We start from the raw sequence: 14,612 nt of genomic DNA on the forward strand, positions 1-14,612 counted from the left end.
ACTGTAAGAAGTTGTAGTCAGATTTAGCCTTTGTAAATATATGTAAAATAGCAGTTGCTATGTGGCAGCAGGCATTCCCCTTCATAATGGCCATTCTACCAACTTTTTCACATTAGGAGTACAAGACAATAGAAAAAGTGGGAGATACAATATTATTTCCACTTGTTTATTAGGCACACATATTGAATATCATATGGACCAAAACATATGCATGCTATAAATTTATTCATTTTAAAAAGTGTAGCCCATTTTTATTTTTTTAAATATAATTTTCATTTTGTTGCAGGTATTTTGGAGCACTAGGTGCCCGGGTGATTTGTGATAACATACCTGGATTGGTGAATAAACAACGACAGCTGTGCCAGAAGCATCCCGATATCATGCAGGCCATTGGGGAGGGTGCCAAAGAGTGGATCCATGAATGCCAGCGACAGTTTCAGCACCACCGATGGAATTGCAGCACTATTGACAGAGACCATTCAGTTTTTGGCCGCGTCATGCTAAGAAGTAAGATGTACAATTTATTTTCTCTTCCTGTCTCTATAGCTAACCATAGGGAATTTACTGTTATCCAAAGCTTTATTACATTACAATTCCTCAATTACTGGATTGTCTGCAGTTCGAGACCAATTTAGGGGGTGGCTCCTTCCTGCCAGCAGCAGAAGCTGCAAAACCTTCAACAAATGAAACAATAATATTATAGTTTTGTTTGTTAAAGGGGTGGGGCCACGGAGATGACGAGCAGTGAGGGGGAGTGAACAGCACTCCCCCTCACTGGGCATGTATGCTTGGCCATCCATCTCATGCTGGCCAAACACACATGTGTAGTAGGGTCTCTCCAGCCCAGCAACACAGTGCTGGGCTGGAGAAAGCCTGCACAGGCTCCCAGTCTGCCTGGGAGCACCCTGACTGGGTGCTCCCAGCCAATCCTGACGCTGCTTTGAGCAGCATCAGGATTGGCTGCAGGGCAGGCTGGGAGCCAGTGCCTGCCTGCAGAGAGGAGACGAAGGAGCGGAGCGGCTCATGGCGGTAGGGTAAGTGTTTATTTTTTTATAAATATGTGACCCAAGCGAGCCGCTACTGCAATTTAGTAATTTTACTGTGAGGGCCGCTCTAGTTCATTTGTCTAGACCGTTAAACCTTGACCTAATTGTTTCAACCATTTTGAGGAATTTTCTGTGTAGAGTGGGGAAGAGGAGGAGGAGATGCGTTCTCCATCCTTAGCAGATATTAGGACACATTCTGACTATCTACAATTCAAAAAATAGTTGAATAATTTATTAGGGTCACTGCTTTTTTCAGCTATCATAGAACTTATCATTATGGTGGCAAACTAAGTCAAATGAAAAGCGCAAAAGTAGGTAAGAATAATTCTGATCTCTGAGTAGAAAGCAAGGCAAGTCTAGGATTTAGATATAAATGCATTTCTATAGCATGAAGGTTGTATAAATAGATTGCTGTAGAAAGCTGTGAACTCAATTCTGAAGTTTCAAACAAACTTCAATGTAAAGTCGGGTTGTGACATCATCTAATTTTGTGGTTGTCATGTCTTGGTTAAAGGTGTGCCACAGAGGACCTCTGACCCCATGCTGTATCATATGATAATCAGAAAAAATGCCCACAAATGAACTGAGACAAAGAACCTCAGTAGATTCTTGCTAATTTGGGTCTTATTAACAAAATATATTAAATATTTATTCTTACTGTATAATACTTTAAACGATCAAGATAATTTGTGTGTTATTTGTACCTTGATTTTAATAGGGTATGCTATAAATGTATGTTATTTGGAATGATTGTATGGAGTTGGAATTTAAAACAAGCATTTTCAATGCAACGGGGCTCGCATTTGCTCGAGTTGGAGCTATTTGCGTTGTAAACTCTTAACCTAACTTTTCTTGCCACACAACTTAAAAGAAAAAAAAACAGCGTGATTGCGCTATGTAAAATGCAGCGCAATCACGCTGCAGGGAAAATTAACAGATAAAGTAATCCAGAAACCTGGCTCAAAACATCGAGCCTCATATGTTTCTAGTAGTTTACCAGTATTGTGTAGGTGGGCTAAACACCGGAAAAGGCATGACGTATGCATGCCTTTAACAAACGAAAGCAAGCAGATTTTAAAGAGCAAGCCCAGGAACCAATAAAAGAGACTGACGTAACCTGGGCGTGGTTTGAAGCCCAAAGAGAGATTACTTTATGGACGGAGCACTTTTTGCTCGACCATAATAAAAGGTGTGTTTGGCTGTGTTTAAAGGAACAATTGCAGGCACAATGACATTGGAAGAATTTGCATCCTCTTTAAAAGTTGGTAACCTCTACTAGTATTCCAAGGTAATTAGAATCATTAGCTCAAGCATTTCCATCACAGTTATTGTTATGTGTTGGGTCTTTCTAAAGGGAGTGCCTATGTCCAGACAATGTATCCCTTGAACTATGTGCCTGGCAACCTTGCTTGGGTGAGGCCCATTGAAGATGAAAAATATCGGGGGTTACTTGCTACCTTGTGTGGACGGATGTAGCAAAAACAGTCTTACTTTTATTAAAACACTGGAAAGTTGAGAATTCCTTTGAAAACAGTGTAGTAGCTCGGGGCTTATAATGGCTGGTATAAGCCCAGGGCACCAAGAGTTTAATGTTAATTATCATGTTTCTCCCTTTTGAATTTAAAACTTTCTAACCTTAGTCAGTGGATTGTTCTGCCTTCTGCCTCGGGCTGTACTGGTTGTTAAAGGCCCTCTCCCTCATCATAGGCCTGATCTGCACTCAGGTCCTTAAATAACTGATATGTCCCTCTGCAGAGGGCTACTTTGCTATAATGGAAATTAGAGGAGCAATGCTCTGCATTCCATCATCCCTTTGTGAACATAATTAATTGCATGAGTGCTGCCAACTGACAATTGCCTGAGACTGTCTTCTTCCTTTAACAGAAGATAAATCTTGAGCTTTGAGAAGTCAGGCTAATCAGTGTCTCACTGAGAAAGATTGGATTCTGCTGTTCCTCTTTGCTCCCAAACCACAATTTAATAGTAAATTTGGTTCAAATCATCAACAGATCCAATACAACAGGGAAGGTCAAGTACCAATAATGGTTTATGTGCCCATCTATTATCTGAATGACTTTTATCTATTATCTGAATGACAACCTTCTGCTTTAGGAAGAGTATTAATGAAGTTAGTCTTTTAGCGGATAGATGACTGATCTGAAGACGTTCACGCAGGGTAGGAAAGATCAGGTTGATATAAGATCGTATGTATTGCAGGCCAACTTGAAAGTTTAGAGTCCTACAGAAATAAAGCATGTAACATTACACCACTTGGTGAGATCACTCACAGCCATGGATGCACCTTCACTTGCACGCTGGTGACAGATCTATGTCTCATTCCGAGGTAACTCAGAGACAGTCTAGTCTGTGGAGTCCTTAAATATGCTACTTGCATAGGTTGTCACTTAGGTTGGCACTAATAAATTGAATCTTCTTCTGTGTATTGGTATTTTTAACTGATTTTCTCAGTTTACATGCATTTCACCACAGATGAAACATAAAGACATATGTGTTCACAAACTTACGTATTTCAGAGATAGAAATAAGGAACCCTCCGACAAGGAAAAAGAAAAGGAATATTGGCGCAAATAAATAAACAATAACAGCTGCATCAGCTAGAGTTAAGCAGTGGAGAAAAGCAGAATCTTAACCAAACACCAGTTCTTTAAAAAAATGACAGTAATAATATTGGGCCTGGCGGCCTTGTGTGGAATATCCCCCTCACACTTCAACCACCCCTTCATAATGCTTTCCCTACTGCGAGGTCAGGGTTGTACAGTGGACAGAGCAATGTATAGCCCTGAATTGTATTTTAACTAGCAGCACTCGAATTAATCATAAATATACTAATACATTGAAACTCAAAGCACACATGATGGATGCAGGAATTGATTATTATGGGCTTTGAAAGCAACTGTTGGCATTGGGCAAGTGCAAGAATGAGATCCCATCATGTATAATGTGATTTTTGTTCCTGTGACCAAGGTGCATACCCTTAATTGCCCTTTGAACAAACATTAAAAGTCCTTTCTTTAGCAGCCACAAAGCTTTATTTTTTTGTGTATAGGATGGACCATCCAACTAGTGCAGAATACTGCCATACAGATGTAGAAACAGGTCTGGTATTTAGACAAACTAATTTGTATTTTATAAAACATGAATGATAACTAATACAAGTTTCCTTGCTCTTTTAGGGACAGTTTATGTCAACTGAGGCAACAGACTATTCATTTTTTATTCATTAACCATGGTGGTGGTAATATTGTAACCTGCAAGGGGTAGTGTTGTATTTATTCGAAGAAAACATACGGTACCCACTAGGAGCCACACTGAGTTTGTCAAAATTATTTCACATTGAACAATAACCATAAGGTGTCAGAATTTATTTGAACAAGTACAAGTGGAGATTAAGGATGTATAGCATAGTAGTGGTTGGTGACGAGCTACTATGCTCCTGGAACACCATTAAACCATAAACATTAATAAACCAAAATATAAGAGATAGCAGAAGTGACATCATGCACGTTCGGTCTCAATTACATCACTCTGTTCACCCCTTACCCAAGCACTAGTCCCTTAACAGTCACATATTTGATGATGAGATGGAAAGAGGAGTGAAAGCAAGAAGTAGAACTCCATGTCTGTCCCTCCTGCTGTCTTCATGACCCATGAGACCAGGGGCAGCAACAGAGGGGCTGGGGTAGCAAAAGGCCAGCCTGGGCAAAGTACTAGTTTTACAAAAGGGGCAGCTAGGTGGAGCTGTTGGCACAGCTGACACATTCCGTCCTGCATTGGTTTTTGTGAGTTCAGGGCATTCCTCCAATGGATGGCATATTATCAAAATTAACTTTCCCAAAAGCTCCAACAATAAAGCAACATTTCTGTTTTTGTTGACCTTGCTATTACAGCTATCATGTCTGCTAACATAAAGATAAAAATGTATATGCGTTACATTTTAATGGTCCAAGATTAAAGAAATGAGCTGTTTCAGTTGGTTGACGTAACCATTCCAGCCAGCCTGGGGCCAATCACACTCGAATTTTAATGATGCTCTTCAAGAAGCCAGAGTTAACTGCCTGATCTCTGTCCTCCTCTTAGCTGCAGCCCCGAAAGACATTTTCACCTCCCTGAGCCACTTGCAAACACTTCCACAACACCAGAAGCAAAAGGCTACTAAGCAGTGACAGATGTCAAGTGTATTCAGTATCTGGCAGAACTAGGGGCGCCTTGGCTCCTCCTACACAGCCCGGATAACCACGTTCTTCGTTCGGCCAACCCTACCCAAGTCTTTGCTGATGGAATCTTTACTTCCCACACAAATAGTGCCAATATCGCACATCTAAAACAGCTCTTCAACTCCACAATACAGTAAACATCCACGCTGCCTCCAGAACGCCTGTTATTCTGAATATATATCGAAAATGAAATCGCCGCATAGTTGTGCGTTCCAAAATTTCTAAATGCTAGTTTATCGAGATTATACACGTTTTTATGGTTCAGAGAGTTGGCGCAATTCCCGTCCAAGTGAAGCCACAAATCTTTGTTATTGTTCAGTCAAAAAATCGGAGCTATCCAGAAACAACACTTGGTCTACCAGCAGACAAAACAAATGTTTTCCTGCCACATGAGAATAAAAAATGGTAATGATAGATGTAGGCAATGCAGGAGCATAATATTTCTGCTCCTTCAAGGCTAGAACACTATATATCCTATGGACAGAATGTACAACCGGATAAAACAACAAACATAACCCCTCATCACATGAGCCATTTTATGTCGGCAGCCTGACAAGGATAATGAAAAACGCCTTTGCTGCAGTTCAGTCTGTCTCTTCCTTGTACCCGTAATTAGGACATCAAATAGATTACTTTTGTAAAGGCACCTTGCTATGGTCGAATGCTTTCTCTAATATCTTGTACTTACAGACAAACTGAGCAATTGTTGGTTTATTTTTTGATTCATTGAAGGGGCTGTCACGCCATTCGCAGACATTTTCTACCATGCCTCTTTTTGCTAGCTGCCTTAAATGTATGAATGTATGAATATAATTATTATTATTATTTGAGTCACCGATACCAATCCGAATATCTTTTACAGTCCGTACGAAAGCCTAAAATACAAAAAGTATATTCATTTAACAAACCAAATTATCGCAAAATCGGCACAAGAATCTTGAATTACAGTATTAAAGAACCAATAATAGGCAAAGCCATAAGGTCTAGCTTGGCGAGCCTGAATTTTTGCAAACATATGCAATAGGTGTTTAAAGCGTAAGAGCAATAAAAGGTAAAACTGCTCCCATTTAGAGGTAGCGTGTATAGGTTTGCAAAAATAGGAAGCAAAACAAGAATTTCAAATACAATGGGTCTCGCATTTGCCCGAGTTAGAGCTATTACCGTTGCAAACTCCTAACTGGACTTTTCTTGCCACACAAATTGAAAATGAAAAGTAATACAGTTTCACATAAGTGAGCCTATTCAAAGCGTCATGGCATCAGCGTGAAGCAGTACACAAAAGGAAAAAGAAGTCGCTCGCACTCAAACGTGTCGGCGAAAGTGCAATTAGCCATGTAACAGGGAAGATGTCCAAGGCGGTAACTAAACCGCCCCAAGGAGGGACAAACATAAAGCATTTACCAACAAAAATAAAGGATTTTTGAAGGTCAAGCCCATAAACCAGTGACAGTGATGGGCATTCGGTGGGCATGGTCAAATGCCCAGATACAGGCTAACACGTCGGAAAAGCAGTGTTTGCGCGCTGATATGCTCAACCTAAAAATGATACATTAGAAAAATAAATAAAAACATGAAACATAAAAGCAGAAATGAAAGCAGAGAATGGCCTTCTAGGCCTGCCTGTAAGATGACTACTTTCCAGGGCATGGGTGCTCGCAAACATTTCCCCAGGTGCCACAAAGTAAGGTCTGCTGTGTGCCCGAAATTGATGCCAGCACGGTTGCAGTGGGACTTTTTGTTTGTCTAAGTCGTAAGCTTTCTACCGCACCTTGGGGTAAGTCTTCTCTGCTTCCTAACACTACCTTGGGAGAATCAAGTGTAAAAAGGAACTGACTTAATTACTGGATTGTGTTAGTGCGTTGGTCCTTAAAAAGTAAACTTACAAGAAGATGCGTATAGGTCGATGAATCTTTTGATTAGCTTGAAATATCCTTGTTATAGTACTAGCATTATCTACAGTAATCGATTAACAATAATCAATAATCATCAGACAAATCATTAATCAATACTTAATTAAAGTCAGTAATCATCACACCATGACTTTTCAGCCACAAATAACCACACCTTAGTAAAAAGTTTAGTAATTTTATTTCCCTTTAGTTTACAATACTAATTCATAAAATTTTGATTTAAGGCTCAACTTAAAATGCATACGAGGAACAGTATTAATTAGCAAAAGACAGCAAAAACATAATCAAATCAAGGCTTGTATATTGAAACACTCTAGAAAATTAGCGCAGATCAATGAAAGAATCAGCTTCAATATTTCAACTCTGTCCATAAAGTTCAGCAACACAGTCCGTCAACCATTTGTCTCTGTAATCTGTCAATCGTCAGATAGAAACCCATCAAATCCAGATTAGCATCAGCATGTGGGGCTCCATGCAAAATAATTTTGGAACAAGAATTTTGAAACATCTAGCTAAGAATACTACTAACACAACGCAGTTGGTACCTAGAAAGAAAAGGCACAAAAATGCAATTCAGTCCTATTGTCATATCTACCTATCCACGGTATGGGTCAGCAAACAGAATCAGTCTTCGTTCTCAGGTCATCAGTCGATCAGCATCACATCAGGCTCTCGGTCAGAGAGTATGAGCCCAATGACAGAATCTCAAATCTCTTCTTCTTCTCAATATCGTATCTCATAATGGGGTGGTATCTTCTGAAAATGTTTCCCCCTGTCACGTTGTTATATCAAAGTCACCCAAACTATCCCCTAATTTCCAATTGGTCAATTAATCATATGTTATTACTCTGTACAATGAATTAACTGTCCCAAATCTATGAATTCTAATATTTCTCCTTTCTCATGTCGTTGATTGGTTCGCCTTACGATGTTCTCATCATCCGACTCGTCAGGTATCAAAATTGTTGCATCTTCTTCTTCAGTCAGTGTCTTCGTTGTTCGCGTCTTGGGAAAAACATCTAGCACATTTTACATACAATATGAAACATTACTAGAAACATCATCTGCTGTCCGTCGGTTCCCATAGAAAGCTTCGGTTAAACATTTTACTATAACAATGAGCATTTCACAGTTAGTTCACTCTGTCAGCATTTTCTATTAAACGCTAAGAAATACAGTTTCTGCATGAGGTCTGGCAAGACTAGGCCAAGACACCCGCTAAGTTAAGGCCTACATTAATATGTAAGAACATTTTCCATAACTCCCAATATGACATATTACTACGTTAATCTAATACATTGTCAATATTTCAGATGTTTTAGTCATTTATTTATTATATTATATTTATTAAACACTGGTGGCCATTCTCCAAGGTCACAATTTCAAACGTGCACATTATTTTTCTACGTTATTTATTTTCTACAGAATTCATTATTCAAAATACATAAACATTCACTAATAATTTCTAATTAAAACATTTGTGTTAGTAATTGTAATGGAATAGAATTGCACAATGTGAAATCATAAAACCTGGGATTAATCATGGCTTCCCGACTTAACCAAATTGTGTGATCCTAGGCAATCCTCTAATTTCACTTTGCCTTCTTTTCCTTCATTTTGACATACAAGAGCACCTTAAGATACATATGGTCAAGATATATGCTGAGTAAAACTTTCTCTTGTGTATGCTGTATTAAACTATAATGATGTCAATCTATAATAACAACCCAGGCCACCCAGAGGATTCCTCTTAATAACTGACTTACCTCTTCTTTCAGTATTGGCATTGTTGCTAGGTTCGGTGGAGACATGACTGTTTCTATGTTCATTTTCAAAATTGTTACTTTTGAAAAATACATCTCAAACTACTGATGCAATCTGATGTATTAAGCTGAAACTTATGTTAATGAAATGCACTTTTTTAATTTTGAAGAGACTTTATTTTTACGCGTTTGTTCAAAGATGTTTTAAAAATGATCGTTGTTAGACCTGACAACCCTAGGGTGGTCATCCCCAACTTTTTGCCTGCCTGCCTCCCTCCATTTTTCTGACACAGTTTATTCTGGTTTTAGGACTCTGCGCACTTTACCACTGCTAACTAGTGCTAAAGTGCCTATGCTCTCTCCCTTAAACATGGTAACATTGGTTCATCCCCAATTGGAATATTCGATTTACTTGTAAGTACCTAGTAAAGTGCACTAAATGTGCCCAGGGGCTGTATGTAAAATGCTTCTAGTGGGCCTGCAGCACTGGTTGTGCCACCCACATAACTAGCCCCTTAACCATGTCTCAGGCCTGCCATTGCAAGGCCTGTGTGTGCAGTTTCACTGTCATTTCGACTTCGCATTTAAAAGTACTTGCCAAGCCCTAAACTCCCCTTTTTCTACATAGAAGTCACCCGTAAGATAGGCCCTAGGTAACCGATAAGGCAGGTGCCATGTAGGTAAAAGGCATGACAGGTACATGTGTGTTTTATCTGTCTTGGTAGTGGAAAACTCCTAAATTCGTTTTCCACTACTGTGAGTGCTGCTCCTTTCATAGGATAGCATTAGGGCTACCCTCATATACTGTTTGAGTGGTATATTCTGATCAGAAAGGGGTAACCAGGTCATATTTAGTATGTCCAGAATGGTTATAGAAAATCCTGCTTATTGGTGAGGTTGGATTATACATTACTATTTTAAAAATGCCACTTTTAAAAAGTGAGCATTTTTTTGTGCTTAAAATCCACCTGTGCCTTACAGCCTGTCTCCAATCAACATCTGGGCTGGGCTGGTTGACAGCTTCCTTGTGCATTTCACCCAGACAACCACAAACACAGGATACTCAGTCAAACCTGCACTCATCTGCATACTGAATGGGTCTTCCTGAGCTGGAAGGGTGGAGGGCCTGACACTTACATTTCAAAGACTAGTGGCCTGCCCTCACACAATGGACTGCCAACCCCCCTACTGGGACCTTGGCAGACAGACCTACAAGGTGAATTTGTGCACTTCAAAACCACTGTTTGAAGTCTCCCCCACTTCAAAAGCAATTTTGGGTATATGAATTGGGTCTCTGACCCCACCAAATCAGACACTTCGGGACCTGAACCTGTCAAGAGGAACTGCCTGGCTGCCCAAAGGACTCATCTGGATTGCTTTGCTGAGAAGGACTGCTACCCTGCTGTTGCTCTGCTGCCTTGCTGTGCTCTGACTCTGCTGAGAAGTGGTCCTCAAGGGCTTTGATTGAGCTTGACTCCTGTTTTCTGAAGTCTCAGGGCCAAAAAGACTTCATCTCTTCAGGAAACCCCTTGTGCGCAGAAAATCGACACACAGTCTGCAGGAAATGACGCATGGCCATTTTGGGCCTGAGAAATCGCCGCACAGCCAAAACAGAACAACCCATCCCGACTTCCCGAGTGAAGAATTGACAAAGTGCCTGCCTTGGGTCCGGAAATTTGATGCACAGCCTACCGGGTCGATGCACAGCCGAACCAGAATAACGCAGCCCGACTTCCCGAATGAAGAATCGACGCGTGCCTGCCGTGCGACAGAAAATTAAACGCATCGCTTACCGGATCTATGCAATGCCTGTGACTTCTTCCTGCATACCCAAGATTTTCCTCGCATCGTCCCTGGGCATCACAAAGATCCCCGCATCGCAGTGAGGAACCAAGATTGCACACCAGAAATTGACGCAAAGCCTCTTGCAGTGTGGAAAGAAACAACTCATCATCTGTGCTGCGTCAGAAAATCTGATGGATACCCTACTTTTCGACGCATCTCCTCCTCTGTGGTCTCCGTGTGTGTTACTTTTGATGCAAACCAGGTACTTTGTGCAAACAAGAGACAACTGTTGATTTCTAAGATTTATGACTCTTCTTAATCCTGCAAAAGTGATATCTCACCTGTGCTTATTGAATCTTTATAGTTTTGACCTTAATTTAACCAAATAAATATCCTATATTTTCAAACCCCGTGTGTGTATTTTTGTGGTGTTTTCACTGTGTTTCTGCATGAATTATTGCACAAATACTTTATACATTGCCTTCTAAGTTAAGCCTGACTGCTCGGTGCCAAGCTACCAGAGGGTGGGCACAGGATAATTTGGATTGTGTGTGATTTACCTTGACTAGGATTGTGGTCCCTATTTGGACAAAGGTGTATACCTCTGCCAACTAGAGACCCCATTTCTAACAATCGTGTTCCCAGAATTAAATGATGCGGGACACCTTATTTGCTTATTTCAGTTAGTCTAAATAAACGCCTGCCCGTTTAACTAATACCGTTATGAATGTTAGTGCTCTCAACAACCCAGTGCGGTCATTCAGCTGGGGGCTGCTCGTGAATGCCAGGAGGGTTGCATACGGCCCCCAGGCAGTACTTTGAGTATCACAATAACAACTTTAGAACGGTTGTGGTATAATTCACAGCACACCATCATTCCCATGTGAAAGTGCTGTTCCCAGGGCAAACATCCCAAAAACACCCTAAAGTTTCCAAATATAACAACATAAGGGAGAAGTACACTAGCAATAGCAATCTGGAAAAATATCTTACGCTATCATATCAGAACAATTTCATAAAGGCCTCTAAGTCAAAGAAAACAATTGTTAAGAGACCTAGCAGATGAGCAAGTGCAATCGGAATCAAAGTGTCAACCAACTGGATAGTTTTGTGTCATCCACCAATTCAGTGTTTCAGAAATGCACAGAAGTTCCAATGAATAGATCACGGTGCCACAAACAATTGCAACATTGGCATGGACACAGCCAAAGTGTTTCTTCCCCAAACGTTGGTACTTCTTCAGGGCTGTTAAAAACATATTAACATAACCATGTACATTTTATAGATAATTGCAAAAAAAAAGATAACTTAAGCACAACAATAAACCCTACAAAATAGAGAAAATTAAAAACCACAGGACACCATGTGCACACAACAATTAATAAATATACAAATCCAATGGGAAAAATAGTACAATTAAATTCCCCAAGAAAAATCAAGGCCACACAATGCTAACAATATTAATTCAACTTTTTTTCGAAGTCAAAGAGTCAAAGGGCTAGTTTTATACCCAATGACACATGTAACAATGTAAAATATTACAAATAGTTTACATGAACAATTTATGATACTGTCCGTTATAACAGAAAGTCAACAAACAAAACATCAAAATTATACAATACTGTGCAAATCTAAACAGAATACACCCCTGTCGAGTACACATCTCTAATCAGTGTGTTGGGCAACAAAGGATCTCCAATGCGATATAGGCACAGCACATACATTAATTATTTTAAAAGATATAGGTAGAGCTCTTATAGATAAGTAATCGATATCCAAGTGGTAGGTAGAACAAAAATGATTTAAGTTCTAAAATTCACTTACCAAGAGCAAATCTATCAAGTAAAATTGCAAAGTAAATGATTCAAAAGGTTTTTGCTTCACAATGATGATCCATCTAATCAGTGAAAATATAACTAAACTATCATCTAATAACCAAAAATCAAAAAAATGAGGCATACTATAATCAAAAAGAGAAAAGAAACTCTACATGCCAAACTAACACCACAATTCACCTAAATCAAATAATATGAAACACAGTTAATCTCAGAGCCTTGTGACATGACTTGCCAGCACACACAGTTAAACATGTCTTTAACATAAGCAGTGTGTGCACAGGGGAAACACTAATATGCACACACTCCTTAGATTTTGGGGCCGCAACAGAAACTGAATATGTGCAAAAAGCTCAGAACATCTAACACACGAGTCGGCGATCTTAGGCAGAACAAAAGCTCATTAACAGACATTGAATATAACAGTAAAAATATTAGACCTAATTGACTCAGCTTTACAAATAAGGCAGTCTAGTTTGAGCATAATCTTCCAACATTTGCTGTGTCTAATTGTCACACAGAAGACAGGGCATTCAAAATAATTCACCTGACTTAGGGGGTCATTACTAGTTTGGCAGTCTGACTGGCGAACTGCCAAATCCGTGGGGGTGAGGCTGCCATCATACTGGTGGCCTAACCCCGCCCTATTATGATGTTTCCACAAGGCTGACTTGCGGAACATCATATTATGATGTTTCTGCTGGTCGACCCAGTGGAAACAGTGTGACAGCATTGGCCTTGGCTCCCGTAACCCTCAGAATGTGCATTCCAGCACCCTTAGAATGGCATTCCAAGGGTGCCGGCAGAGGGGGCCCCAGCACTGGCCTTCCACCAGACTTTGCATTGTGGTGAAACCACCATGGAAAGGCAGGTAGAAAGTGGACTTGTGATCTCTACCGTGGCTGACCATGACTCCGACCACCTCCAACCTTCCGGGATCCGTGACCCCATGTGGCGGCGGTCTTCTGGTGGTCCGAACACCAGGATCGTAATCTGGTGATCGGTCCGCCAGGAGTGCGGCGGTCACACCGCCATTGCGGATTTAGCAGTCCTCGGACCACCAAACTCAGAATGACCCCCTTAGTCCACACAAACACTCTCAGAATGGTGCAAACACCAAAACATACAAACCTCTTGTACTCAAACCACAGCAATTATTATAAATCTGAAATACAAAAACAGTAAGGCACTGGATGTAATACACCCACAATTTCTCAACCAGCACAACTACAAAGCTGAATGAAACCTAAGAGATCTAAACATTGACATTCTTAAAGTAAAACATTTCTCTCTACTATAACCTAACAGCACAAAACTGTACTCAAACCACAGCAATTATTATATATCTGAAATACAAAAACAACAAGGCACTGAATGTAATATACCCACAAGTTCTCAACCAGCACAACTACAAAGCTGAATGAAATCTATGTGATCTAAACATGGACATTCTTAAAGTAAAACATTTCTCTCTACTAGAACCCAACAGCACAAAACACTTCTAATAGTAGCATGCCCACACTCTTCAATCAGCACTGATAATGATTGATACTAAGCCAAACCAATTCCCTCTACCGTAACTTACCAGCACAGAGTAATACACCTGTACTAACAACATGTTCTGGTTGTGCGTTGCAAAAGCCATCTAATGCATGAGCTGTTTAAATACCCAGAACCACAGCCTGAGTAATGTGTGTAAAAATGGGTAAAAAGGTTTCACAAACATATAAAAAAGGTTTCACAAACATATCAGGTATCTTAAAAGATCAAACAATATAACACTACCATGGAAGAAAATTACAATAAAGCACAACTAATTCAAAACAAAATGTTTGTAATACTGCTCACCAACATCTTTTCCACATCTCGTAATGTTCAATGTAGATGTCTGTATGTCAAACATAGTAAATTATCAGCCATCTTAAAATCTGTCCAAGCCAGCTGCTATGTAAAAAGATAGTAATACTGTGTATCGAAACTTCTCTCAAACCTTATGAAACTCCTCAACAGTGTTTGTAAAATGAACATAGTAACCCAT

The 14,612-nt window shown here is 40.0% G+C and overlaps 1 protein-coding gene across 1 annotated transcript in view; it reads left to right on the plus strand.

Moving 5' to 3' along the window:
• Positions 1-14,612, plus strand: part of WNT2B (Wnt family member 2B) — a 224,954-nt gene that overhangs the window by 118,599 nt on the left and 91,743 nt on the right. Inside the window, exon 2 of the mRNA XM_069238667.1 lies at positions 287-507. Coding sequence (XP_069094768.1) covers positions 287-507 — 221 coding nt within the window. The remainder of the gene's footprint in view (positions 1-286; positions 508-14,612) is intronic.

The sequence above is a fragment of the Pleurodeles waltl genome, chromosome 6 (genome assembly GCF_031143425.1).
Source record: "Pleurodeles waltl isolate 20211129_DDA chromosome 6, aPleWal1.hap1.20221129, whole genome shotgun sequence".
Lineage (NCBI taxonomy): Eukaryota > Metazoa > Chordata > Amphibia > Caudata > Salamandridae > Pleurodeles > Pleurodeles waltl.